At 40.0% G+C, this 27,997-nt stretch overlaps 2 protein-coding genes across 2 annotated transcripts in view; one reads left to right on the top strand and one right to left on the bottom strand.

Annotated features, from left to right (window-relative positions):
• Positions 1 to 18,094, top strand: part of abcb6b (ATP binding cassette subfamily B member 6 (LAN blood group) b) — a 24,614-nt gene extending 6,520 nt beyond the window's left edge. Inside the window, exons 8-13 of the mRNA XM_079665793.1 lie at positions 9,178 to 9,184; positions 9,243 to 9,417; positions 10,169 to 10,281; positions 10,725 to 10,819; positions 15,448 to 15,516; positions 17,754 to 18,094. Coding sequence (XP_079521919.1) covers positions 9,178 to 9,184; positions 9,243 to 9,417; positions 10,169 to 10,281; positions 10,725 to 10,819; positions 15,448 to 15,516; positions 17,754 to 17,874 — 580 coding nt within the window. The 3' untranslated portion in view covers positions 17,875 to 18,094. The remainder of the gene's footprint in view (positions 1 to 9,177; positions 9,185 to 9,242; positions 9,418 to 10,168; positions 10,282 to 10,724; positions 10,820 to 15,447; positions 15,517 to 17,753) is intronic.
• A 2,329-nt stretch (positions 18,095 to 20,423) lies between these two features.
• Positions 20,424 to 27,586, bottom strand: LOC307029711 (uncharacterized protein; the record flags this gene model as incomplete). Its single annotated transcript, XM_079665792.1, has 7 exons — positions 20,424 to 21,972; positions 22,550 to 22,816; positions 23,752 to 23,918; positions 24,523 to 24,654; positions 25,301 to 25,471; positions 26,329 to 26,556; positions 27,571 to 27,586. The coding sequence occupies 7 exons, from the start codon at positions 27,584 to 27,586 to the stop codon at positions 21,796 to 21,798; spliced, it is 1,158 nt and encodes a 385-aa protein (XP_079521918.1). The 3' UTR covers positions 20,424 to 21,795.
• Positions 27,587 to 27,997: the final 411 nt, after the last annotated feature.

Genomic DNA, 27,997 nt, shown 5'->3' with positions numbered 1-27,997 from the left:
CAGGGTCATCGCTCCTCGACCTCCAGGAGTTTTGTTCAAATAGGTCAGCATCGAAATTAAATTAAAATTTTCTAGATAAAGAAAATAGACAATAATCATGATAGATGATGAATCCTGTATTGATTCAGCAGCATGCTTGCAAACATCCCAACATCAGAGCCTGAATGACGCTGAATATTCACTTTAAGTTTAGTTAAAAATGTTATATAAACTAGAATGCTATTTTTAATTTCCATCTGGAGAATAGCGTTAATCAGCATAGCTTTTTTTTCAGTTAAATGTCTGAATTGAATTTGATGGTTTATTAAGCTTTTCCATTCTTTCTTTTTTGATGAAATGTATTCCTGAGATAGCCCATCATTTAGTTTTCTGTTGACAGCCACAGTAACTCTATTTTACAACATCATGCTGCTTTTTAAGCCAGCGGTATAAGGCTTTTTTTTACGGCCCTCTGAAGGCAGCAGGTGTCCAGTCCCTCTGTAGTCTGGTGCAATGTTGTCTTTGTCAAAGCAAGCATTACGTAGACCCTGCTGCTTAGTTTTGTGCAACCAGCATTAGAGAGTTGTAAAATAACCACAGAACCCTCCTTACATGAGTAATTACTCTTCATGTCAACAGCTGTGTTAGAGACACACAGCTCTACTAAAATCTGTGTATACCTTCTTGCTTGGCTCATAGCTCTTTCAGACCGGTCCTTCTGATCCTACCCTCGTGGGCCAAGTGCACCACAGGCACACCATTTTCAAAAGTGCATGTGGCTCGCATACTTGGCAGAGCCCACTCTACTGAGACTGGTTTACAAAAATAGGGTCCTATGTGCACACCTAGTATTGCTTGTGGTGGAAAAGAGATTACAAAACAACACGGAAAGTATTACACCTTGCACGGCAGCTGGATACTCATAATATCATATATCAAACTAAATCCATCTGGTTCGGCCTCAAGTGAAGCGTTTAGTGTCCACCAGCCAGTAACTGGACCTATTCGTGTCCTGTGGGGAGTCACTAAAAGTAACGAGCATGGTTTTTGTGACGACACACAGAGGCAACCGTTCGTTCTAAACAACAATGGTGGCGTTCTTTGTCAGGCTTAATATGTATACCCCCAAAGCTTTTTTCTTATTCAAAATAAGACCTTAACCTAAAGTGTTCTTTAATGTTTAAATAAAGCCTTATTAGTTTGTCTGTCTGTGTCTCCTATTAATATCTAATAATAAAAAATAATACATTTCAATAACGTGCTTTAACCACCAGGTGTCCCTTTCTATCAGCTGTGCACCGTTATGGTGTAAATATACCAATATACTGATTGGATCAAATATAAAAGTCAGCCGAATTAGTATTGATACTGCGAGGACACTTATATTGTGAAGAGAAATTGAAGATTTTGTTTAATTGCTGATATATTTATGATCCACGTCACATATTCAGTTTCGGCGGCAGTTGTTCATGTTTGTCTAGAAGTCTTCTCATCAGGACTCTATAAATAGCGAACTACGGCAGATATGTAATATTTAATGCAGCCGAACCGTGTATTACAATGCCGTTATATGATGACCTCCAAAGAGAAAATCAAGCTCCTTAAGAAGTTAGAGTGGTGCAACAGCACAGGTTATATATTATAACTGGGGAGTGTGTGTCCATTACAGAAAGAGGCTCATTAGGTTTTCGGAAAGATGTTTTGGCTTTTCTGCTGACTAGCTTCAATACAAGTTTGATTGACAGGTGGTCATCCAATCACCTGCCGAGTATTTTTTTTAATGCCTGCCCCTTTTCAAAACAGTTTTGAATGAAGGCTTCTACGTTGGTTCTGAATATCAAACCGTTAATCAGCCCATATGCCTAATTGTCTGTATTTTTACAATGTAGTTCTTTTTTTACGCTTTGAACTGCAGCTGAACTTGTGGCAGGTTTGATCCTATTGGTCCTATTGTTTATCCTGCTGTCATATTACCAGCATTTTAGTAAGTCGGGTCGTCATTAAAACTATTATGTTGCACATAAGCTTTAGAAAACGTGTTTGTATGGAGTTATGCATAATTAGAAATTGGACATTTGGCGTCAGTTGCATGAATACTTGAGAGTTTGCCGCTCTGTAATTAATTACACATCAAGAAGAACATTTTAATCAACTGACATCCACATACACATGTGGTTTTCTCTTTAATCAGATTCAGATCTGGCTCTATGAGGAGCAGGATGAACAGGCAGTGTCAAAACGCCTTAGTGTCCTCCACTGAAGGATTCATTCTGTTGATTTTTTGTTCGGCAGCCATTTTATTTTGCATCTCTCATTGTTGTATTTAATTGGGCGGTGGTGGCGAAGTCAATAGGGAGTTGGCTTGGCAACTGAAGGTCACGAGTTCAAGTCCCGGCAAGACCAAGTGCTACCGAGGTGTCCCTGAGCAAGGCACCGTTCCCTACACTGCTCCCCGGGCGCCGTTCAAAATGGCAGCACACTGCTCCTAACACAAGGATGGGTCAAATGCAGAGAAACAATTTCCCCATGGGATTAATAAAGAATATCAAAATAAAAAATATATATGCCAGGAAGAACTGTAAACATCGCAAGGATTGTAATTATGATATCAGCAATAGTGTAATGTTAATTACATTACATTACAACTGATGAAAAGTGAGTATTTGCATAGCACATAAGCAAATCTGGTTATTAGTAAATGGTAAATTCCGGGAAAAGTAGGGGTAATGAGGGTGTTATCAGGGAGAGGTCGTATAAAGCTGGATCCAATTGATGACAAGTGGAAAAAACTATTCAGCGCGCTTCGTGCTAATCCCAAATAAATCCTTCGAAAATATCCGGCAATAACTTTTAATGGCTCCATAAACTTCAAATTATTTGTTAGTCATGATGCAGGTGAAAATAAGGAACTAATATAATCAATTTGACTATTTATCGAGGTTATTCTTCCAATAGCTTGATCATAGTTGAAGAGAGCTTAGAGGTATTAGTAATGAATCAATACAACATAATTTGGATCACCTTTGTTACATACGACATAAAAGGACATGGAGTAGTTTGTGGTAAATTTGATGATATAGCAGTTTCTCCACAACAGCTGTTTCACATGTTTCGTCTTGTCACTCAATTAAAATCGACCTGCCTTTCATGTTGTGCCCTCTCTAAATACTTTTTTAATGTGTCACTATCAGGGGATTCATTTGCCTGTTTTCCACTAAAACAACATCCGTGTGGCGATCAGACAAACATTCACTGTCGTTATCACCTGGTAAAAGAGAGTGGTCATGGTGAGAGGTGCTGAATCCTTTGCAATGCACAAAGCAAAAATCTTCAAATGAATAGTTTGACGTTTCGCGATGAGAAGGTTAATATCACTGTCATCTCTATACTAACAATATAAAGAGGCCACTTTTAGTTTTACATGTCTGCTTGTGTTGCAATAACAAAAAACACATACAAAAAATGACATTAAAACATTCAGTCGACGAGAGCCATGCTAGCTATATCCTCATGTTTCCAGACTTTTTGCTATGCTAGTTTAAAGGTCACCTATTACTATTATGCAAAATTCACTTTTTAAACATGTGTCTCCTCTTTGATTTTGGACACTCTATGATGTGATAACGATTTGTTGGCTTGTGTAACCATTAGCCAATCACCCACCTTATCACCTGAATCCCCTCCTAGAGCACCATTGTGTTCTTTTTAACCAAATATCTCTCAGAGGGGCGTGGGGAGGGGCTCCTTATTTTCATCTAAAGTAACAGACAGAGAATCAGCACTTTGGAAACAGGGCTGAAACAGAGGGGATTATGGGATGCTGCAATGATCTGTTTGGTATTTGGAGCCAAACACTTCAGAGACATGTTTTGTATATATCTTAGACCTATAATATATTGATGAAAAACAGAATAATAGGGGACCTTTAAGCTAATCACCCGCTTGCTTGCATATTCGGTTTACTGACAATTTCTTTGTCCAACGGCAACTTCATCTCAACCGTGTTTTCCTTTCCAGATGTCGTTGAAAGCTTGAGTAGAAGTGTTGCTTCTATAACTGCCAATTGTGCGAGGCATTTTTATGTAGAACAGACAGAAACGTTTTAATGAAATACTTAAATGCGAGGACAGAAGACTCAGGGATGTGGCTTGGTTTAATAGATAATTGTTATCATTGTTGTTGCCACATGTTCCAGCTGCATCTGGGATCTAACAGAGAGATGTTCCGCTTGTTGGACACAGCTGTTTGCAGATTGAAGGATAATTTCTCTTCAGCTGTTGAAAGGGAAAGATTTTGACATTACTCACATGGCCATATGTATAGGGTCTGTTTTACTCACTTTATCAGTCCTCTACCCCATACTGGCCATCAAGTGTTTTAACACTTCCTCACATAATGGGACAAACTCCACAATCCTCGTCCTGTGCAATAATACAATCAGCTAATAATATTATAGTCTGATTTAGCTCAGTAACTCTATTATTTAATACTGTAGCTGAATCGCTTCAAAACAATCGTAAAGAGTTGTGATGTCACTATGTACATGTGATTTGTTAGTGTTATGCAGTATAATAATCTGTCAAATATAGTCACATTAGCAGGAGTCCAGTTGTTTATGTTGCAACTCTGGAGACGCCTCAGCCTCATGTCCCTCTTTGGGTTTGTTTTTTGAGCCATCAGTCCTCTGCCACTGTGTTTGTCCCGCATATGGCAGCCACATGTTGTGAATCTCTGATGAATCGCCTCTGCCATAACACTGCAGGCTGATGTTGAGTCATTTGTGGGAGTTTTTAAAGTGTCCGTCAGGAGATTTTATTTTTATTTTAGGGGATATAAACAGCAGTTTCTATTTAGCTTAGTTCCTGTTCAACCATGATGGAAATCACCGTTCACAACGACACAGTTGTTTTTGTTGTTCTATGACCCACTTTCTGTCAGTAAAGAGCAGACAGAAAGCGTTTATTCAAGCAAATAGAGTAATATTCATCAATAACTCGAAGCAGAATCATTGCAGGGTTAGAGAAAGAAGGGTCCCTAAGAGACAATTTATTAGAGGAATAGTCCATGTTTTTTTTCAAATGCATATATGCTTTCTTGCCAAAAGTTAAATTAGATATCTGTTTTGAAAGTATAAAGTTTGAGTAGATGCTAAATGTTATAGCCAGTCCCAGAATGGAAACAAGGGCAAACGGCTACTCTGGCTCCCAAAGGTAACAACATCTGAAAACAAAGTTTCTGAAAAATTCAGCAAAGTGTTAAAGAAAAGGCCAACACGCATAGCAAAAAGCTATGTCTTAAAAATATAACCCTGAACTTGTACAACTACAACAAAATCATAGCATACTTACATCAACAATCAAAAACAATGTTTAAAGGGTTTGTTTAAAGGGGACCTATCATGCAAAATGCACTTTTGTACGTCTTTTATACATGAATATGTGTCCCCGGTGTGTCAGGGAACTCACCAAGTGTCAGAAAACACAACCCTCTCTATTTTCCTCCATACCCAAATCTCTAAAAACTGGGCTGCAACCAGGGCCGGCCCAACCCATTAAGCGACATAAGCGGCCGCTTAGGGCCCCGCAGCCACTGAGGGGCCCCCTAGCAAAAAAAAATAAAACATTTAAATTTAATTTTTTTTTTTATCTCAGTACACCGTTGCTCTACTCTAAAGTCGCATCTAAAACGAGATCTGATCTAGCTGTGTATATTTTGTTATTTTTGATTGTTATATTCAATCCAGTGTTCGAAATGGGGGGGAGCCAAGGTCACAGGTCCAATACTTGGTCACAGTATGCACTTTAACCTCATAGTCCTTGTTTCATTTCAAATCTAATGTGCTGGAGTACAGACTCAGAGCCACAACAACAAAACATATGTCACTGAGGACTGAGGAGTTTCTATATTTCTGTTCACTGAGTTTATATAGTCATTAGTTATAGCCTAGGTAGTTATTTGTAGTCAATTTAAAGACTGTGCTGCTCTTCTCAGGTCCCACTTTAGTGTTTACATGCTTATTTGTACAATATGTGTGCTCATACTAACATCATATGACAAAAGTTGGTTCCGTGTTGTGTGTAGTGAGAACGCGCTAGAGTGAGGGGGGCCCCCAAACAAAATCTTGCTTAGGGCCCCCAAAAGTCTAGGGCCGGCCCTGGCTGCAACGGAGCTGATACAGACGTTAATTTTTCTGACGTGACAAAAGGGGTGCTCCGCCTATATGGGCAACTCTCCACCTATCAGGGGAATGGGGGGTTGGGCCACGGCCACGGCCATTGCCGCTCGAAAGCGCTGGAGACGCTGTTGTACATATGCCAGGCCTGTAAGTGGCGCTGTAGTCTGCCACAAAAGCAGCGAAGAAGACTTCCCGCGCATGGTTGCCATGGTTGCCCTTCTGTTTATTCTCCGCTGTGGATGCTCTGGCTCTTTTTCTCCCTCCCCGAGGCAAGCGTTTGCTCCTGCTGCTCCTCAATGCAATCCCTCCCTCGCTGTAATTCTCTCCGGTAGACCAACAGCAGATCACAAACACCCACCTCTCCGCCTCTTCCAAGGGATGAGGGGACCGTGCGGCAGAGTTTCAGTTAGATTTTTTTTCGCCGGTCAACATGTCCATTAAAGTTTAAATCTTCAGGACAAAATTAGAAAAGTGCCTGTCAGAGGTCTTCTTTGTTATTTATTTAGCTTTAAAACAAATGAATAACGACTCTATGTAATCATATAAGAATAAAACACAGAGGACAGAGATCTCTTTTTCTCCCCCTCTTCTGACAGCCCAGCAGCTGATCTCAGATTACGCTCCCTTCTCCTGCAGGGGGGCGTGGTCAGCTGCAGCTCATTTGCATTAAAGCTACGTCACTGAATCAGCCGCTGGAAAAGAGCAAATAGAGCGAAATGAGGCATGGCTAAAATGCAGGATCTGTTTGGTATTTTGAAAAAAAAACTTCACAGACATGTTTTATGGCCCTACAATATATATTTCAAATATAGCATGATAGGTCCACTTAAGGAACTCTAAGCACATTGTGAAGGTTATGGAACTATTTAAATCTTAGTTAGAGTGCTTGTCAAAGTGTGGTCCGCGGACCACTGGTGGTCCGTGAGCGCCCCTAGTGGTCCGTGAGTATATTGGTAACATTTCACATTTGAAATTAATTAATTGATTAAAGTTTTCCGCACTCTCGCGGGAATATCTCCTCAATGGAGCGAGCTTAAGTTTAAATTATTTTTGATTGTATGATATAGCCCAGCGCAACACCTTCATCAAACATGTTGCCACTTGTTTGTACCATTTTCAGGCGATTTGAAATCTGTTCTAGAAAAACAATGTGATTTTGGATATTTGTGAAGTGAGGTGGTCCGCGAGTGTTTTTTTATTGGTTAAGCGGTCCTTAGTATGAAAAAGTTTGAGAAACACTGGACTAGATGGTCTGACTCAACCCACCAACAAACCTCCTTTCTATCAACAAATATATAATACAAAGAAATCAGGTTTGGTGCAGAAAGATCTTAAATACCTCATCATCTAACAGATGTTTTGTCTTGTGTGTGAGGACAGCTGTCTTACACTAACTTCTTCTCTTTTGTTTCGCTGTTGATGTCTCAATGAAAAACAATGAAAGCTTTCTTTTTCTTTTCTTCGGTCCGTCCATCTGTCGATTCCTCTTCTTCTGACATTTGGTTTTTAGAGCTCTGCCAACTCGCCTCTATCAGAAACAGATGCTGAGTTGTACTGCAGTCAAACAAATACCAAAAAATAAACGGCAAAGATCAAATTAAGGCAAAGTGACTGATAACCAGCCAAACCAAGCTGTTGCAGGAAATGGAATTTGTATTGTTGCGGCGGCAGACAAAAGCTTTCAACAAGAGGGGGGTGGTGGCTTAATTTCCTGGAGATCCAACTTTGTGAATCTGGAGCCAGTAGAGAGTAAAAGTTCTGGCGGTCCGTCAAGAGCTTGAGTTTATAGAGAGAGAGGTGCACTGCTGGACAGATTGTTATTGAGAAACAGTGGCTTTATACTATATTAATCGACCCTGAGACAGACCTGCCAGCTGGAAAATGAAAGAATGAGTATCTAATTGAAAATTAAGGCAAAAAGATGGGTTTGGATTTAAAAGCATCGACTGATAGACTGTCTGACGTCCATAGGGAGGTTATTCCAGGGGAAAGGAGTAAGATAGGAAATGTCCATCTGTCGTTAGAGATACATCTGACCATGGATATATAAAGAGAACTGCAGCGTTGAAAATGGGGCCCTGTTCATAAGTGTTATTATTAACTGTCTGACTGGATGTTGGTTAAGCCCTCAAGGTTGCATTACTATAGTGTGTATGAAACAAACAAGTAAAGGTATTGAGAGTGCCAGATGTAATAAAGCAAAAAAGAAGGTAAGACCACATTTGTGAAATCCTGGTTGCAGAGACGGAGAGACAGGGACAGAAACTAGTTCAGGGCATGTGCTGTCTGTGACCTCGGGCAGCATGCATTATATAGTATAAGATGAATTAAGCCATGCAACATTTATGTAGATGTATGCTGTGTATGTGTGTTTGTGGGGGACAGAAAGACCTAGTTCGACACAACATATATATTAGGTTTGTAACACGACCGACAGATCTTAAGATCTCTAATGCTGAAAACGCTTGAAATAAAGATTTAAAGGTCACGTATTATGCAAAATCCACTGTCAATCAACATGTGTCCCCTCTGTGTAAAGAGATTCTGAAAGTTTCAGGAACAAAGATTCTCTCCCTTTTAGTCCTGATCCATTTATATAAAAACCTGTCTGAAAATGAGCTGATCGGATTTTGGCCACTTTATGATGTCATAACGATGTTTTGGCTTGTGTAACCATTAGCCAATCACCATCCAAGGTACCCCCCCCCCCCCCCCCCCCCCCCCCCACCTGACCACCTGAATCTCCTCCTAGAGCACCATTGTGTTCTTTTTAACCAAATCTCTCTCAGAGGGGCGTGGGGAGGGGCTCCTTATTTTCATCTAAAGTAACAGACAGAGAATCAGCACTTTTGAAACAGGGCTGAAACAGAGGGGATTATGGGTAATGCTGCAATGATCTGTTTGGTGCTTGGAGCCAAACACTTCAGAGACATGTTTTGTATATATCTGAGACCTATAATGAAGTAATGAAAAACAGTATAATAGGGGACCTTTAATTCGTAATAATTACTCTTACTTATTAGAATCCAGGTAAGCAAAATGTATTTTCCATAATTAGCTAAAGGTTTTGTCCCTTTCTGTGTGCAAGGTACGTCAGTCTTCTCTGAGGTCGTTCATCGGAGTGGTTCCCCAGGATACGGTTCTCTTCAACAACACAATCCGCACCAACATCCGCTACAGCCGAGTCACAGCGAGCGACGAGGAGGTGGAGCGAGCTGCCATGGCTGCCGACATACACACCAGGATACTGGAGCTACCTCAGGGTCAGGCTGGGGTGTGTGAATGATGATAATGATGGAAATGTTTATTTTGTTTGACTTTGATGATAGCTGAAGAATACCTTTAACAGGACATTTGCTAGGGATGGCAAAATTGCACATCCTTGAGTCAAGTAGAAGTACAGATACTCATGTTTAAAAATACTCCGGTAAAAGTAGAAGTACTGACTAAACTTCTTTACTCAAGTAAAAGTAAAGAGGCTTTGAAATGTTCTTAAGTAAAAAGTACCCATAACTAGCAGCTGTTTTAAAGAGTACCTGACCTCCCTTTATATTAATAGAACAATAATGTCATTGTTAGCTAATGAATGTTTCCATGCTGAACAACGGCAACATGACAACGTCTTCATTGGTCCCTCTTCTTTAGAGAAGACCAGGAAATGATGGATACACGGATCGTGTTCAAATCAATAGGCACGCAATGACTCTAAATAATAATGATCACACCACCAAACATAGATTAAAACTGAAGTAACAAGCATGTTTTAAAAATGTAAGAAGTAGAAAGTGCAGGTATTTGTGTTAAAAATGTAAGAAGTAAAAGTAAAAAGTCGTCAGAAAAATAAGTAGTGGAGTAAAGTACTGATACCGGAAAAAATGTACTTAAGTACAGTAACAAAGTATTTGTACTCCACTACTTCCCACCTATGACATTTGCCAATTTGAAAGTTGAAATATTTGGATACAAGTGGGTAATGATGATAATAATGGAGATGATGGCATTATGTCCAATCAGGATATGACACGGAGGTGGGGGAGCGAGGTCTGAAGCTCAGCGGGGGGGAGAAGCAGAGAGTGGCGATCGCTCGAACCATCCTGAAAGAACCTCGGATCATTCTGCTGGACGAGGTGAGGAAACAGTGGGATTACCACACTTCAATACTTGCTTTATAACTAAATGTTACTTATAGACAAGAAGGTTAAACACCGGCAGAATTACAAGGGAACATTAAGGGTTAACATATTCACTACAGGTCAGGTCGAGGCAGTATCATTCCAGGCCAAAAGGGAAATATCTTGACAGAAATTAAAGATTGAAACACTGAATATATTGTATTTATAACCTTACTTTATATCCTTATAAACTTACCACCCACCATTTCTCCACTGGGGCAGATTTGGCTCTGTAGATTGAGCTGGTCATCTACTAATTACAGGGTTGGAAGTTGAATCAGTTATTATAAAGAGATTGTCTCTCCGTAGCTGCGTTCAAGTAGTATTTAATCACATTATACATATTACTTATATTAATTTGTACACACTATTATACTGTGTGTTGTTTACTCCACCAGGCGACGTCGTCACTGGACACCCAGACTGAGAGGAACATCCAGGCTTCACTGGCCGAGGTCTGCACCAACAGGACGACTGTCGTGGTCGCACACAGGTGACAATTTTTATTTTATTTTATTTTACCTTTATTTAACCAGGATAGCTCTCATTGAGATTAAAATCTCTTTTTCAAGAGAGTCCTGGCCCAAGAATGGTAACAGCACAGTTTCAGACAGTTTTACAGTTACAATTAAAAAACACACAACCTCAACACAGTCATACACCAAGGTTAGCCAAAGCATTTACAGACACAGCGGCCTGCTTCAAGGTCAGTTAAAGTTGAGTGTTTCTAATGAGACCAGCTCTCTGAGATTCGGCTCAGTTTGAAGCAGCTTCCAAGCTTGAGGGGCAGCGTAACTGAACGCTCTTTTCCCAAGTTCAGTACGGACCTTTGGTACAGTTAAAAGGAAACAGTTCTCGGAGCGAAGCCGATAGGATCCTGTGCATTTTCTATTTATGTACATCCTTAGATAAGGGGGAAGAGCACCAAGAATAGCCTTATATATAAGGATGTGCCAATGTTTCAGTCTACGCATGGTCAATACAACAATACTACCAAGATATGTCGTTTAACTGGGAAAACCCTAATAAGTTCAATTTTTTTACTTGATCAGCAGCCACAATTTCTGAGTGTCAAGACACCAATTGGTGCAAATCATAGCCACTGGATGCCATACATTAGATTAGATTTGACTAGACTTATTGTCATTTCACAGAGAACAGCGACTGAGATAATGAAATACAGTGTTGAATTAAGATACAAAGTCAATTAACCTTCCAAAAATTAAAATTGAAACACTCTATAGCCAAACAAGGAGCAAATGTAGACACAGCTTTGCATACTAACAGGCTGACACTGACAATTTTAACATGATGATGTTTAGCCGTTTTTCTGTGCACTATCAGTCTAGACTAAAACAAGCAAAGGTCAGTTTCCTCGTGGCGCTCGAGGAAAGTGAGCAGATGAACAAAGTCACTGGGGTACATCCTCTGGGGACTATGAATGTCTGCACTAAAGGTCATAGAAAGTCATTCAATTCAACCAAGCAATGTCCGCCCTCCACGGATGTATTTATGTCACTGTTGCAAGCAGTGACTCCTTAATTGTCGGCTTATAAATTGTATAACGATGTTTACAAGCCAAACACTCTGTTTTCTTTGTCTACACATCAACACTTAAAATTGGGTTTTTGAAAATCTTTACCCGACTGGAGTTGAACAAAAGCTCTGTTTTCAGTGATCTTGAACACTTTTCAAGACTCAATATTACTAACATACCCATGTTCGTGTGGCGTTAGCTCACAAACACGGATTTTGCCAAGGACACGACAGTGGCCTCTAACAATGTGATTACATTTGCGGTTGTAATACAGGACCAAACAGAAAAGGAAAAAAATGGTCAGATGAAGAGATGAAAGGAGAAGGATGTGTGATAGATGTGGTGAAAGAGAAACGGGATTAGATGCAGACACAAAGAGAGGGATGGAGAGATTAAATGAAAAGCTGATTGGAGGACATGAAGTGATGTGTGATGACAGGTCAACAAAAGTAAAAGAAACAGATGTCTGGTTATTAATCTGTCTGAGTGATATTGAAAAAGACTTGAAAGGCTCTGACCGTTCCGTCATTGAAACGCATCAGGAGTGAAGTAGCCTCTGGTGCTTAATCTGCCATGTTTTTCCCAATCATTTCCTGTTTTCTACATCATGAGTACAATGGGTTCTTTTTCTTCTTGTTCAACACAAACATGTTTTTATTGTAGGGAAGAAGAAATGTTAAAAGAGTGCATTTGTAATTTACACTACAAATGGATAACTAGAAGAACAATATTAAGTTTCTCATATTTACACATTTGATCATTACCAGGTTCTCTTTCCAAATTAGCAAATAAGTAAATCTTCTTCAACAATAATATCTATGGTGTGTTTCATTTTGCTAAGCCGATGCCTGAACTAAAACGCAATAACAATTTGGTTAATCAGCTAAAAAAATGTAATTGAAAGAATCATTAAGTTCTTTGTAGACTCTGAAATCTTCATGTAACCTAAGATAAATCTTTACTTATAAGAGCTATTGGTTGAAAGTACAATATGTTTTTTTTTTTCCAAGTGTCCCACACAGAAGCTATCTACTGTATATTGATCCTTGATTCCAAACAACATGTCTGAAGGATATTCTTTTTTTAGTTTCAAATGTTCTTGGTGAGGTGAGACTTCTGGTTCAAGAAATATATATTTATTTTCTTTCAATGTGTCCAACACTATGATTGAGAACCAAATACCTGCATAACTAACCTTCCCATCAACCTCAGCTGTACTTTATGCTATTTATCAAATGCTAGCATACATGTTAAACTAAGTTGGTGAACATTGTAAACAAACTACCAGCTAGTCTTGTGCCATGTTAGCATTGTGATTGTCTAAATACAGCTTCACAGAGCTGTCGTCATGGCTGTTGACTTGTTTTGTTATTATAATGTTATGGATGCTTTCATACCCAACAAACACAATGAAGATTGTTTACAGATGTTGACTGGGACTAATCATCTGTGACTACTCTCACCAGCTGGGCTGTGAGGTCATTTCTTTATAATCTTCCTTTTTTAATTATCTGTATAGTGCCAGTTTTGCTGTTCAAGTCTTTCTCTCAGAACTCACGTTGACCTGCAGTCTTTGAACAAGTTGATCCACCAGCTTAATAATATTTCAATAGCAGCAGCAGATGGTGTGTGTGTGTGTGTGTGTGTGTGTGTGTGTGTGTGTGTGTGTGTGTGTGTGTGTGTGTGTGTGTGTGTGTGTGTGTGTGTGTGTGTGTGTGTGTGTGTGTGTGTGTGTGTGTGTGTGTGTGTGTGTGTGTGTGTGTGTGTGTGTGTGTGTGTGTGTGTGTGTGTGTGTGTGTGTGTTATCATTTTATCTAAGGCCTAGTTGATCAAGGCAATAGACAATCCTGATCCTACAAGGAATCACAACAGACAGGTCATGATTTCACTTTGAAGGTTGAGTCTGTAATCAACTTCTGTTATTGGATGGACTGAATGTTTTTCTTCTCCTGAACATGATGAACTCCTCAACTTCTTATCAGTAGGTAGGTGGTAGTGATGTGCAATGAATTGGTTGAAAACATAAAGTTGCTTAAAAGCAGGTCTTATTTCTAGTTAGGAATAGGATTAATTGAATGTGGAGGTCAGCAGAATGATACTTTCTTTCTCATTGACCATGGGTTGTATGTAAAAGTAATTTAATTTGTCCCAGAGAGGCATTTCTACTGCTGATCATATCAATATCAATCATGATATGTAAAGCGTTAAGGAAAATGGTGAGGACCTCAAGTGTAAATGCAAGCTGAAACTCACCTCAACAGGATTTCTTAACATCAGACTTGTAGTCCAATGACAGACTTTCCTTGGTTGGCGTCTGTATGCCAATGAGCCAGCATGTATGTATGTTTTGCCTAGAACTATATTGCACTGCACTGCTTCCCAGCCAAGAATAGGAAGATATGAAGCATAAAGTGTATTCTGAACCTGACATTAAAAGCCGGACATACTCCAGTGCTGTGTAAACACACTGGGTTGTTCTTCTTGGTTTAAAGCCTGAATCAGAGGTTAAAAAAGCTATGACGTGTTCAGTCTCTGGGGAGTGGTATTTCTACCTTTGACCGAGGTTTTCTATCAAATATTGAAGGTGGACGTCCAAAGATAGCCTTGGTGACACTAAATCAGAGTGGTGGCTCTGCTGAAGCTTGAAGTGACATTCAGCAGTTTGGAGAGGCATGAACTCTATGGTTGAAAAACCTTTTTTTGTGTCATGGGCATGGGTATAAATACTTCCTGGGATGAGGGACACATGTCTCCCTCAAGAAGCTCCAGGTTGCATATAATGATTGTTTGCGTACACTGCTTGAAAAACCAAGGTGGTGCAGTGCAAGTGAAATGTTTTGTAATGCACGAGTCAACACGTTCCATGCTCTCTTGAGAAATCTGATGTACAAATTCATCTGTCGATTGAATGTTTCTCATAACTCTGTCATTATGCTGCTTTCAAATCCGTGTCTCAGTGCTACACGATACCAGTCACCTCTGTGGAAACATTGGTATAACTGCCTGTTTTAATTCATATTTGAGTGTTGTATGTCTTTTAATAATAGACCAAGAGTCTGTTTAAATAAAGCTGATGATGATGACAAATCATGTTTAGATCCATACATCTAATGTTCACATCTTTATTTACTGAAGAAGAAGAACGAATATGACACGGGTACAAACGTATAGATATCTTACATGGAAGACATTCTCCCCATTTGGTCACATTACAAAGTTGATTATGCTGACAGACAGTTTGATTAGTGTGCCTTTAATCAGAGAGAGGTCATAAACATGAACTTTAATAATTTACAGGTTCATTAAGAGTTCTCCAACCCAGAGCTCAGCTGTGTGTGTTTGTGTCGGCTTGTTGCACGTTTATGACAGAGGTAAAGACAGAGTGTGTTTGTGTTTCTCTAAGTGATTTCAAATGAATTAAAATTTATTTCACTTTTTTATTTTTTATTTAATTTGAGCTGTTTGTGTCAATACCAAAACTACCGTACTATTGAGAAAATGATTTGTATGTCCTAATACATAGTTAGCACCTTGGTAGCTGAAACTACACAAACCAAAACATTTACTCTTTTTGTGTTGTGCAGGTTGTCCACTATTGTCGGCGCAGACCAGATCCTGGTGGTCGACAACGGACAGATAGCGGAGAGAGGACGGTAAGGTTATCTGTTGGGGATGTTATCTTGTGCTTGTGTGACACACCTGAACGATTCTGTGTCTCCTAAGTGCTTGCAAATTTGTTATCTGTAGATCAAAACCTAAGAGTGTGGTTTTGTGTGTGACCCTTAAACCCTTCTGGTGCCTTTCTCAACCCCAGAGGCTGATGGACAACCCCATATCACACACATACACACACACACACACACACACACACACACACACACACATACACACACACACACACACACACACAATGGAGCTGCCACTTAACTGTTGATGCGTACAGTCTTTTGATATAGGAGCTGGTAATGAAGACTTCCTTTCTCACACAAACACATGCACGCTCACACTCACACTCACTTAGGCAGTGGGAAGAGGAGACACAAGTGGTATTTTCCTCTTTCTGAATATGAATATATTGTCCATGTTATTACTCAGGTATTGATAACAGCAGAGAGGAGTTAGTCACATATGGCACTGTGGTTGATGGTAAACATCTGCAGGGACTTTGTTTGTCCCTGCAGGCATGTGTGGGGAACACCAACCAAAAAGCATTCATCTTTTGATCGACATTGTGATGTAAACACAAGATGGGCTCATTGAACCTCCGGTGTCAAAATACACCGATTTCTGCCACAAAGTGTTGGAGTGAAACAGAGACAGGCAGAGGCCTCATCCCGTCCTCAGGCTTTCCCTGTGCTTAACATTCTTTACGAGGACTACGTCTGCGCTAAGATGGCTAATACTTAAAATGCTGTTTGCTTATGAATACAACCTGCGTCCAAGCTTACATGTACACATTATACAAGTGTGTTTGTAGCGATCAACCGCACCAACAATGTCTTCTAGGGCAGACACAGCCAAGTAAGTCTGCTTGGATAGTTCATCTTTTGTACAATCTCCACCGGTTTGGGTTATGGGAGTGTGATGATACATCTTTGGAAAACTCAAAGGTTACATTCAGATCATTTATATGGCAGCAAAAAAACGATTTTCTATGTGAAGATATAGTGGAGTAATGGCGTCTCGAACTGAGAATGATGTCACACTCACTGTGTGTGTGTTGCCCTGCTGCTGATAACACCGTTACGACTAAAGGCATTGTTTTGCCATCGCCAATTTGAGAGCTATGTGGAGGCAATCCCTCAATCATTGATATAATCTGTATTTTTAGCCCCTTTACGATCACAAAAGCCTTATCGTCTCCTTTTTCAACTTTTCTCACATTTTCTGTCCTCAGGCTGACCTCTTGGCCACTTCTTCCCCTCTTTTCCTCCAATGTTTCTCTTTATTTCCTCTACTTGTTCCTAATTATATTTCTGCATTTCCACTTACCTCTTAGTTTCCTCCACATCAACCTGTTCCTGCTTCTCTATTTCTGACCCTCGCAGTGTTTCTCTCTCTCGCTCTCTTTCCGTCTGGCGTTCCAGACAGGAACACACTTGTGGTTTTACTAATTCATAGCAAAGTTGGCTAGTAGAATTTTATACAGCTCAACTTTGTTTTAAAGCAGCTCTGAAGGTACAAGACATTATGAGTGACCCATATTATCCTCTGCCTGCTTTTCAGTTTTATTCCTTTTTGGTTAAAACTAAATTCCTCCCTTTTACACAATTTTTGTTCCTCACAATAACAGCAAACATTAACATTAAGGTATTATAAGAAAAATAGATTTTTACAGATGTATTACATTTGTGAAGACAATTTTTATTGTCAATACCAAATGCGCAGGCATGTACCATCAATGCAAAGTCATGTAAAATATACCATGCCATACCAGCTGGCTGGCTATGTTGTGATTAGTCAACCACTTAGAGATGTCCCGCCCCTTAGCCTATCAAGTACAATGTGTTGGAGCGCTAGCCGAGACAAGATCGAGTGTAACTTAGTGATGTCATTACGTTACAGAAGTAAAGAAAGGAGTCTAATAGAGTGTTTCAGGAAAGGGGGGGGAGTGTGTGGGAGAGAAACTCCCTCTGGAGGGAACACAGGGATTTTAGCATTTGTAGACCGTTAACATGCGCAAAAACCTATATAACACGCTACAGGAAAGGGAGAACCCCAAAAAGCATAACAGGGCCTCTTTAACAGTTTGGGATGATTGGCCCTCGTGAGCTACTCCTCTGACTTTTTAGTGATTTTATCCACAGTCTACATTTATGTTGGAAGATCAGAATGTTGATACCAGAAATGTTTTCTTTCTTGTCTCATCCTATTTTCTTCCTCTGTCCAGACACGAAGAGCTGCTGATGCAGGGAGGTCTGTACGCAGCCATGTGGATGAAACAGCAGAAAACTCACGACACGCAAACAGAAACACAGACGGAGAATCAGACTCAGGACACAATGCGCTGAACTATGTTTTCATTCCACACTCATAGTTATACACATACTTGATTTCTCTCATATGTGATGTTTTGTAATTTCATGTATCTGCAGCCACTGTTGACTCTGCAGAAAGAGAAACCATGCAGTTGGTCACAAAATGATAACATTGAGATCATCTCGTCTTTCAAACCTGGTCTTGTGTTCCCTTGCAAATAAACTGCCTTTTCAATCACGGTTCAAGGAAAAATATTGTCTCATCATGTAAAACCAAAAGTTAACATTCCCTTTTGTTAATTTACATTTTAACTTAAATAATAATACACAAGTTCTAATTTTAAGCTAAACCTGGATCTTTTATCAAACCTAATCAGTAGTTTTTATGCATTTTTCATTTGTTCTTTTGAGTTTGCAACTCTAATGACTGAATGGCATGATATTATAAAGCAATTTAGTTGTATATAATTATTGTGAAATGTATTTAAGCTGTATATAAAAGCCCAAATGTCCAAACCATTTTGATCCGACATTAAACAGATCAAATCCTACAAGCTCCCTAATGCAAATGTTGAATTACTGTAAGCATATACTGCTGATGTCAAACTGTTGCATATGAATGTAGGAAACAACTAAAACTAAGGCTGCAGCAAACTGTAAAGTTAGCCAACTAACAAACAGCAATGCAGAAGATTTAACCAAAAGTCAAAGTGAAAGGTTCCCTGCAGCAGAAGGACCCGGCAGTGGTCAGGTGTCCTGGTTGTGAAGACTCCACCTGAGCCATTAAAGCTAAAGTGATTATGTTACTGAGGTTGTTTTGGTGAAAACATCCTGGATGGGCTGATATGTGGTGTCAAAGGTTACTGTTTAGAGTAAAACTATATCAGCAGCCTGAGGGCAGGAAAGAGGAAGACAGATGGAGAATGGGTTGTAGCTATAACTTTTGTTGGTTAGCAATAAATGACCCTGAAACAAAAACTGTCACAACGTTTCTCAGTGAAATTATAATACATTTTAAACTGCACTACACCAGAACCTACATGAAGCCTCTTTCAGACATGAACCAAGTCATTTTATGTTGGTTTAAAGGGGACCTATCATCCAAAATGCACTTTGTGATGTCTTTTATACATAAATATATGTCCCCGGTGTGTCAGGGAATAAAACCCTCCATCTTTTCCTCCGTACCCAAATCTCTAAAAACGGGGCTACAACGGAGCTGATCCAGATTTGCGTCCGATATGACGTAATATCGGAAATTTAGGCCGGCTTTACACCCACGGCCCTATTGGAAACGTTGCTATCAGAAACAATGACCGACTGTTTTGGACGTAATGTGGTCGGTGCACGTTTACATTAGCACCGCTAACACTCAGAGCTAACCTGTACTGGAGAGCATGTGTGTGAAGAAGCATGAAATAAAAAGGAACTCATCTTGTGGTATAACCGGCATGAGAGAAAGCCTTTGAGCTCCATACTGTTTCAGAAATAATCCTTGATAATCCATGATATGGCGTTTCATCACCGCAGTATTTAGTTTAGAAAGTAGCTGCCGGGTCCCGCATGAGCTCAGCCCCCTCCTTTTTTTTATCAATTCTTTTTTTTTTTTTAAAGCTTTATACCCAAAATCAGCAATTTTGAAACAGAAAGTCAAATAGAGGGATATGAGGCATGGCTAGAATGGTTAATCTGTTTGGTATTTTGAGCAAAACACTTCATAGACATGTTTTTTATATATTTGTATATATCTGAGACCTATGCTAAAAATAGCATGAAAGGTGCACTTTAATGTTAACTTTACTGTCATTACGTTTGTAGAAACGTTGTTTGTGTGTTGGTATTACTGATGATACGCATTGTCAATATAGTCTAAGAGATTATAGAAAAAATATACAAATATAATAGTTTGTTGAATTTCATTAAAGGTAGGGTAGGTAAGAATGGAGAAACCAGGTCGAGTAATTTTAAAGTACACAACCGGAAAAAATCTGCCCCTTCCTTCAGACTTCCTTACAGAGCCCCTCCTCCAACACACACGAACGTGCACATGACCAATGGGGGCACGAGATAAGTTTGTGAACGAGATGGAAGGCTGACAGGCAGGTAGGCCATCCAGTTATCTGCCGCGGGCCGAGGCAGATGATTGGTCGTGCTTTTTACAGCGCCATGGCTTCCACAGATGAAATATTTTTTATAAATGTATGGCCAAAGCATTTCATTTATTCATTGCTATCGGGATGTTAAGAGCATTGCATGGAATATCAAAAAAATAAGTGAATTACCTACCCTACCTTTAAGGCTATCAAATTTGAATTGGTCATTTCAAGTCAGACATTGGACGCTACAATTATAAACTCAAAGTGTCTGTTCCACGCAGCAGCAAGTCAGGGTCCTCTCATTGCACGCATACAATATCTGAGTTCTCAGGAAACTACTTGGCCAAGCTTAGGAAAATACCTTTATTTGGGTTTAAATTGGTACCCATGTTACGTTGTTGGTTACACTTCATACAAGACTTAAGTTAACAATGTAAATAACCTGAATGTGTTACTAGCCAAATAAATAAATCCCATGTACTTCACTGGTTCTAAATGTACTTTATTGACTAGATTTCATGTTTTGCAGCATGCAACTAGATATACTCTGTACAGATCATCACACAAACAGTGAATATGTCAACTTGTCGGACACAGTTCTGGCCCAAAATGTCCCACACAATTGGGAGAAAGTTGTTCTCCCCATCAGCTTTCATCTCTTTAACAAACATATCTCTAATGTATAACAGATCAGTACAACTGGACAGACATCAGTACAAAACACAACAGGCAGGGTACGTACACTGAGCCGTGGTTTACAGAATATTAAAAGGTTACAGATGGAGACATGACAGGAGGTAATGTACAGACAAATATCACAAAGTACCACCGAGGTATAGGTCAACATGTATGTTGTTAGTGTAGGGATGGGTCAATATTGTGCACGTTTCATGTGTTGCCTGCCTACAGTATGTGATGAGCAAACAGACACTTGTGCCCTTATTGAAATGCCATAGCCAGTCTGTGTAGCAGTGAGGGCAGTCTCAGTGCTTCATATCTTAATCACGATCCCTGCCAAACAGTTTCTCTTTGCCTCTTCCTTAGGTTATTACAAAACGAATCAAATATTTGCATTGTTGTAGTTGTTAGGAATTCCGTGTGCACAGATTCTAAATTCACAAAACTCACTTATGTTTAAGGGTTTTTTTCAGCTCAAATGTCTTTCTTTGAATAGAGATAGAAAGAAACTGACAGCCGAAAAAGGACAGAAAGAAAGATCAAAAGTGATGGATGAAGCAAGGAAGTGAATGCCAATACAATAAACAGGATGAAATGTAATAAGGAAGAGAAGGAGAGAGGAGGGGAATGGAGAAGGAGAGGGTATAAGGTTAGAGGAGGACATCCCGAAAGGAAAGATGAGGAGAAGAGTAAAACAAGAAAGGAAGAACATAAGGAAGAAGAAATAACACTTGAAGAAAAAGAAAAAAAGAATGATTGGCTCTGAAGTCTTAAAGTGCCGAGGAGATGTACACACATGCACACACACACTGACCCAAGCTTAAGCTAGCAATGGTCTGCGAGAGTGGTTGTCCTTTTGCTGAACTCACAAACACACACATACAGTACACACTCACACAAACACACACTCAAACAAACTGTTCACATGGTGTTCAGGACACTCCCGTTGGGATGGGCTGTCATCGCCATGGTTGCTTTCCGAGTTAGGACAGAAAACCCATTCACACACACACTCACACACACCAGTGTCCACCAAGCACACCAAAAATATAGTCCTAAGATAACACACACTGGCAAATATGCATGTTTGTACACTTTTATATGTTCTGTGTGTGTCCAAAATGATTTCTCTCTCTATCTCCCCATTCGCAGTCAGTCTCAGTGTCTCTCTGTCTCTCTCTCAGTTGGTCCTCCTGTGTTTCTGATGCCAGAGTGCAGTTGGTAAGTTCTGGCAGCCCTGGTACTCTCGCCGCATCTCGCCATCCGTCAGAGGCGGCGTGGCATTGCAGGGGGCGCCGGCCAGCGTCACATTCAATAGACCAGCCCATGGCTCCAGGAGGCGAGACATCCCAGGACCCTGAGGACAACAATCAGTCATTAGAGGTTTATAAGAAAAAAAAAGTCAAATTTAAAAGGAACCTTTACATGTGTTAAAGGTCCCCTATTATACTGTTCTTCATCAATATATTATAGGTCTCAGATATATACAAAACATGTCTCTGAAGTGTTTGGCTCCAAACACCAAACAGATCATTGCAGCACCCCATAATCCCCTCTGTTTCAGCCCTGTTTCAAAAGTGCTGATTCTCTGTCTGTTACTTTAGATGAAAATAAGGAGCCCCTCCCCACGCCCCTCTGAGAGATGTTTGGTTAAAAAGAACACAATGGTGCTCTAGGAGGAGATTGAGGTGATAAGGTGTGGGTTGGTGATTGGCTAATGGTTACACAAGCCAAAAAATCGTTATGACATCATAAAGTGGCCAAAATCTGATCAGCTCATTTTCAGAAAGGTTTTTATATAAATGGATCAGGACAAAAGAGAGAGAATATTTTTTCCTGAAACTTTCAGAATCTCTTTACACAGAGGGAACACATGTTGATGTATAAAAGACATGAACAAGTGGATTTTGCATAATAGGTGACCTTTAAATTACCTTCCCCAGTTGGTCCAGCAGGCAGCTCGCAGGGTTGATGTAGGACCAGCTGCTCTCCTCCCAGCCAGGGTTCATCCTCTGGTGGCTGTGGGTCTGCCGTGCCTGGCTCTGGATCAAAACCACGTTGAGATGTTTCTGGGACCCTCGCAGCCTCTTGGACAGAACGCCGCTGTAGCTCTGGTCCACAAACAGCAGAACACGAGTCGCCCTGCAGCCCGCCAGGTCTGCCAGCAGCTCGTTGACGGAGTATCGCTCCTTCAGGTCAGCCTGGAGATAGAAAGGGAGGAGAAGACGTGAAAGGATGTACAAATGAGGAAGGTAAATCTGATTATTTATCATTGTGTCAATGTTGGAAAATAGGATTTATCAGGTGAAATATCAGGGACATACACCAAAGAATGGGAAAGGCCTATGTCAGAACTAATAACTCAAATGTATATTATTTGGAAAAAAATCTTAAATGGGACCTATCATGCTATATTTGAATAATATATTGTAGGGCCATACCTATATAAGGTATATTTCTAAGTTTTATTTTTCAAAATACCATACATATCATGCATTCTGACCCCCCCCCCATCCTTTTTGCAAGCATGTATTTTAACATCCATAATCGCAACCTGCTGGATCCATTATGAATGTGTCGCAATTGTTTTGTAATAACTGCCAGTTGAGCTAATTTCCTCATTTTGAAAAACAACAACAGAAATACTGTTTTCTGGGTGGCCCTCTCTTTTGGTCTGTATGTGTTTCTTGGCTAAGGAGGAAAAGTTGGTGTCAATAGAATCAAAAGTGCAATGGAATAGACTTCAAGAATGATGTGTGTGACTTTAACAAAAATGTAAATACGTAAACATTAGATGTGTTTGTCGAGTCACAAAGCGACTCAAATTAATACAAAAGAAAAAACATTTTCCGTCACTTTTTCCACATTGTTTCCGGTTGTTTTTGGACAGAGCTCTTTGATTACATCATCTTTTTGTGTGCTCTTCTTCTGCAATGGTGTTATGGTACCCATTGGGGAAATGATCTCTATTAACCAAAGTAGCCTAAAAGTTGCATAATGTAAGTTTATGGAAACAAGCATTAACTAGAATTTCCATTCGCTGATGACATTAACTAAATGTTCTCTTTTTTCTTAAACCCCTTCATTATCAGTGCTTTAAGTAAGTAAGTTAAGTAAGTGTTTTCATTTCCCTTACAATGCCGTTGAGGTTGGCGTCCCACAGCAGCATGGTGCCATCGTTGCGTGTTGGAGAGTTCAGGTACAGAACCAGTGTGTCGGCGCAGTGCTGCTTCCTGCAGACGTACGACACGTGGTTACGAATCACTGCCTTCTCCGTTGCAGAGTACACACCCTCTAAATCCTCTGTGGGGGGGTGAGAGGGGGGGAAAGTGTGAGGCATGTTTGAGAGATGGTGAGTTGAAATAATTCAAATATTTTGGGGAAAATAAGGGGAAACAAAAAGTATAAGATCTTTCGCTGGCATTTAGACTATACATAAAAGACATAGTGGCTTTTCAAAAATAATCAGGCAGCATGTCAACATCTTTGTAAATTCATTTTTGAAATGCTCTGTGGAAGTGACAGAGAATGACTAAGAGGGTCATTAATATAAAATGAAGCTTAATGGTTTGAACAAGACTATCTTACTTACTAACTACTATCGAAATCAATAATTTGACATAATGTATGGATTTAAAATGATGTCATTGTTTCCAAAACATGTTTACTTGTTATGTTTGGCGATCAGAACTGCATCCATAGCAAGGGTCTGCTCTAAATAAATAATAGACCATAAAATGCCTCAATTAACCTATCCAGTTTTCCGTAGAGCTTATGTAATAAAAGAAGTGGGCTATTACTTAGGTTTATAGGAACAAATTGTTGCCACGTTTGACAGAGAATAAGTTGTTTCAAGTAGAATTGAAAGAATCATTTTTGTATTGTTCATAGAGCAACTCTGTCTTACCAGTAAAGTGTCCGCTGCTGGCAAAGAAGGTCTTGATATGTTCTTTGTGGAAGCCGTTGTTCTGCAGCATTCTGTAAAACCTCTGAAGATTTTGGACATGGCGCTGGAACGTCATCTGCTGCTGCCAGCCGCCTGCAGCGCACCATTGTACACACAGTTGATTTTGATTAGCCAAAATGTCACTATTACAATCCAAGAGTTTAATTCTTACCATTAGTTCTTGCACCTTAAACTCTTACGTGGGTTCTTAAACAACCTGCAAAACAGTATTTCTCTATGGTTATGGCGTTATAGAAGATATTCAAGTGGAAACAGACATTTCTTGCTCCATTTCCAAGTAGTATTATCATTGGTGAGGCTGTGGCGAACACACTTTTTGTTTTCCTCAAAGCCTAGCAGCACCCAACAACACTGAGAGGCCACACCCCGGGATAGTAACTGAAAAAAACAAACACATGTACTGTTCGGTACCTGGACAACAGTTATTGGGAAAACAAAAGCCCTATCCTCTTTCTGTTTTGGTTGCTTAATGCTCCGTTGTGCCGTAAACCAAGATTTCTTGGCGGGTCCAGTAGAGATTGAGGGCATGTTTGCTTAGATGTTCAGGTGTCTCAGGCTGTCAAACTGCTAGTCTTTCCTCTTCAGTCAGCAATACATTGACTTTAGACATTGAGACATGATACATCTCCTGATAAAACTTCAATGATTGTATCTTATGTCCATCTGTTTGGTGAAATTTGGCATGAAAAATGTGAATCTAAAAAAACAACTGTCCTACCTGAGATGAGCACAGCGTGGTCACAGGTCTGGTAGAGTCGACAGGAGAGGTGTGTGGCCAATGGCTGCTGGTGGCAGCGTCTGGTGTTTTTATTTAGCTCACAGCTGGAGACAGGCAAACTGGGAGAGCCCATCGGCAGCGGCTGAGGGCACCTTGCAAACTCTGCATGGTCTGATGGAGTAAAGGGCAAGTCAGAAAGTGCACAGGTTCATGTCTTAAGTACAACTTCTAAATAAAGCATGCCTCCGTGATAAAAAATTAAACACAACATCTGCCATCAGGTCCAATCAAACTTAGTGTGCTAGTTTACTCAGTGGGTTTAATTGGGCACAATCAACAACTTAAGGAAAACTTAATCCTAACCACATATTTGTTGTTTGCCAAGGTGGGGTTGTGGTTTTATCCTAAGGATTGTCTGTGTTTTCCATAACTGCATGATACCGTTTTCCCAGCCGTTTTTCTCACGAGGTCCAGGTTTCTGGCAGAGGCGGAAGGTGTGGGTGGTCTTGGCACAGAATGAGAATTATTCTGCATTTCACTCAGAAAACCTCCTACCAGGAAAAGTGCAGAAGCGTGCCACCCAACATTTAAAATCAGGTGGGACTTTACAACCTGAATTTCACCAAGACTATTGATATCAAATGTGTATGTTTCCTTCAAATCTCAAATTCAATACAAAATACTTACTGACATATTTCAAACAAATGTTCGGTCACTTATTTCACAATATTAGGTGGATTGCCAAGACGTTGGCACTGATATCAAAGGTCTCCAGCAATTTGATTAGTTACTTAACTGTCTTGACCTGGGATTTGACTTGCAAAGACTTAGCTAGTGGTGACTTGCTAAAACAATGAATTGGTCCCACATCTGGGTAGAGACCCAGGATGAACTTAGCCTGGTTTAGGGAAACTCCTTAAATGAAATAAGAGAAGTATAACTTCCTATATCTTTAATACTTAAAGGAGTTGGCTGGATTTTGTTCGGACCTGCTGAACCCTGAAAAAAAGGAATGATTTAAAACTTACCAACACATCTGAGTCTCTGCGTTCGGTTGCTGTCTCCAACTCCGACAACCAGTGGGAGGAAGTGGACTTCACAGAGCCTTCCCCCACTGGTAGTAATTGTACTACCACGCATTGCACCACCTGCCAGCCGACCGTGTCCGTTACCCATGAGCCTCTCTGGCCCTGCTTGCCAACGCTTCAGCTGGTTCTGACAGCGACCCTTCAAAGCCAGAGTCAAACACTCCTCACCTGAAGACACAGAGAGTGAAAGAACACAAGATGAGTAAACATATTCTCCAGCATTTGGAAATAAGATCAGTGGGCTGTAATGGTCAGCTTGGCCTCCCCTCAAAAAAATGTTGAATTGTATTTGCGAAAGTGAGATCGTAATTAAACCTTACGAATCGAATGTTTGTTACAGGTGTAAGCATATTTATGTATGTAAAGCTAAACTGATTCTTAACTTTCCTGATCACACACTTAAAGGTGCTGATTATTTTCCAAAAAATGGATAGCAGAGCGTTGAGAACCTACGTACACCAGTGTATACTAACTACACCTACAGCATACATATATTGCCAATGGTGAGTGAAAAAAAATCTAATTTTTAGAAGCTGTGTGGGTCTATGTGTTGATGGTTTACTGTTTCTGTTGCATTTGCATGTGTACTTTCTTTGCGTGTGTAACTATATTAGATTAGTCCATTATAACTTGTTTGGCTTCTTAATAGGCCTATTATGTTGCATTCTTTAAGTGTACAAAAGCAGTTTCAGATGTGTCAGATTGTGCACGTGACCATGAGCCTACTAAACTATTTAAGTAGTATTTACGGTATTGTTACTTTCTCTGCATTTTAATGGTATCGTTAAACTTTTTATCTTCCCTCTAATGTTTGTGGGTTGCCTCTATTAATTTCCTTCGGTGCTGGCGTATGCATTTCACTCATTTATCCTATACTAGTCATAGGCTAGGGTTATTGCAGAAAGTTTATCCTTGCATGCAGATCGAATGAGGCATAAATCTGCAACTATGCCTAATTGTGTTCATAACATAAAAACACAATAGCAATGTTTAAAAGAGAGATTGAACCTTTGTATATTTGCAACCGCTCAAAATGCAGCTCAATTTTCTTTTATGTGATCCACCATTTTCTCTTCTCATCGTGTGCTTCCCAACACTTTTTTTTCACCCTTCCCTTTTTTTTCTTTTTTGCTGTCACCACCAGGTTAAATGGGGTCTAAATTAAGTTTCGCTCTAAAATACTTTGGTCCAAAACCATCTACATGGCGCATCAGGAGGCCCAGTGCTGTGTGTGTATGAATAATTGACAGGCGTGTGGTCATATAAAACCGGGCCAAATTTACCTCAACATCTGGCCCTAACCTCTCTCACAGCGGGGGTCAACAACTTGCACTCTCAAGCATGTTACTTTCACAGGAATTGAGAGGACTACAGAATACATCTCCCTGTGCCCTATTTCTACACTTCTTTTACTGCTTTTACTCTCACTTTGGCCTTTTATCCACCGTAATGCGGTTGTTTACCGCCACCAATAGTAGACCTTTTTAAGACATTGATGTTTTAAAAATATGTGTCATGGAACATCTGCCCAACTCCTCCTGAAATTCTCTGTGATCACTGAGCATCTTTGTTTTCCCCAATACATAGATGTATTAAGACTACAAATGAT

This window comes from Notothenia rossii (genome assembly GCF_949606895.1).
Source record: "Notothenia rossii genome assembly, chromosome: 2".
Lineage (NCBI taxonomy): Eukaryota > Metazoa > Chordata > Actinopteri > Perciformes > Nototheniidae > Notothenia > Notothenia rossii.
The sequence above is the reverse complement of the archived record's forward strand: the minus strand, read 5'-3'. Positions and strand labels throughout refer to the sequence as shown.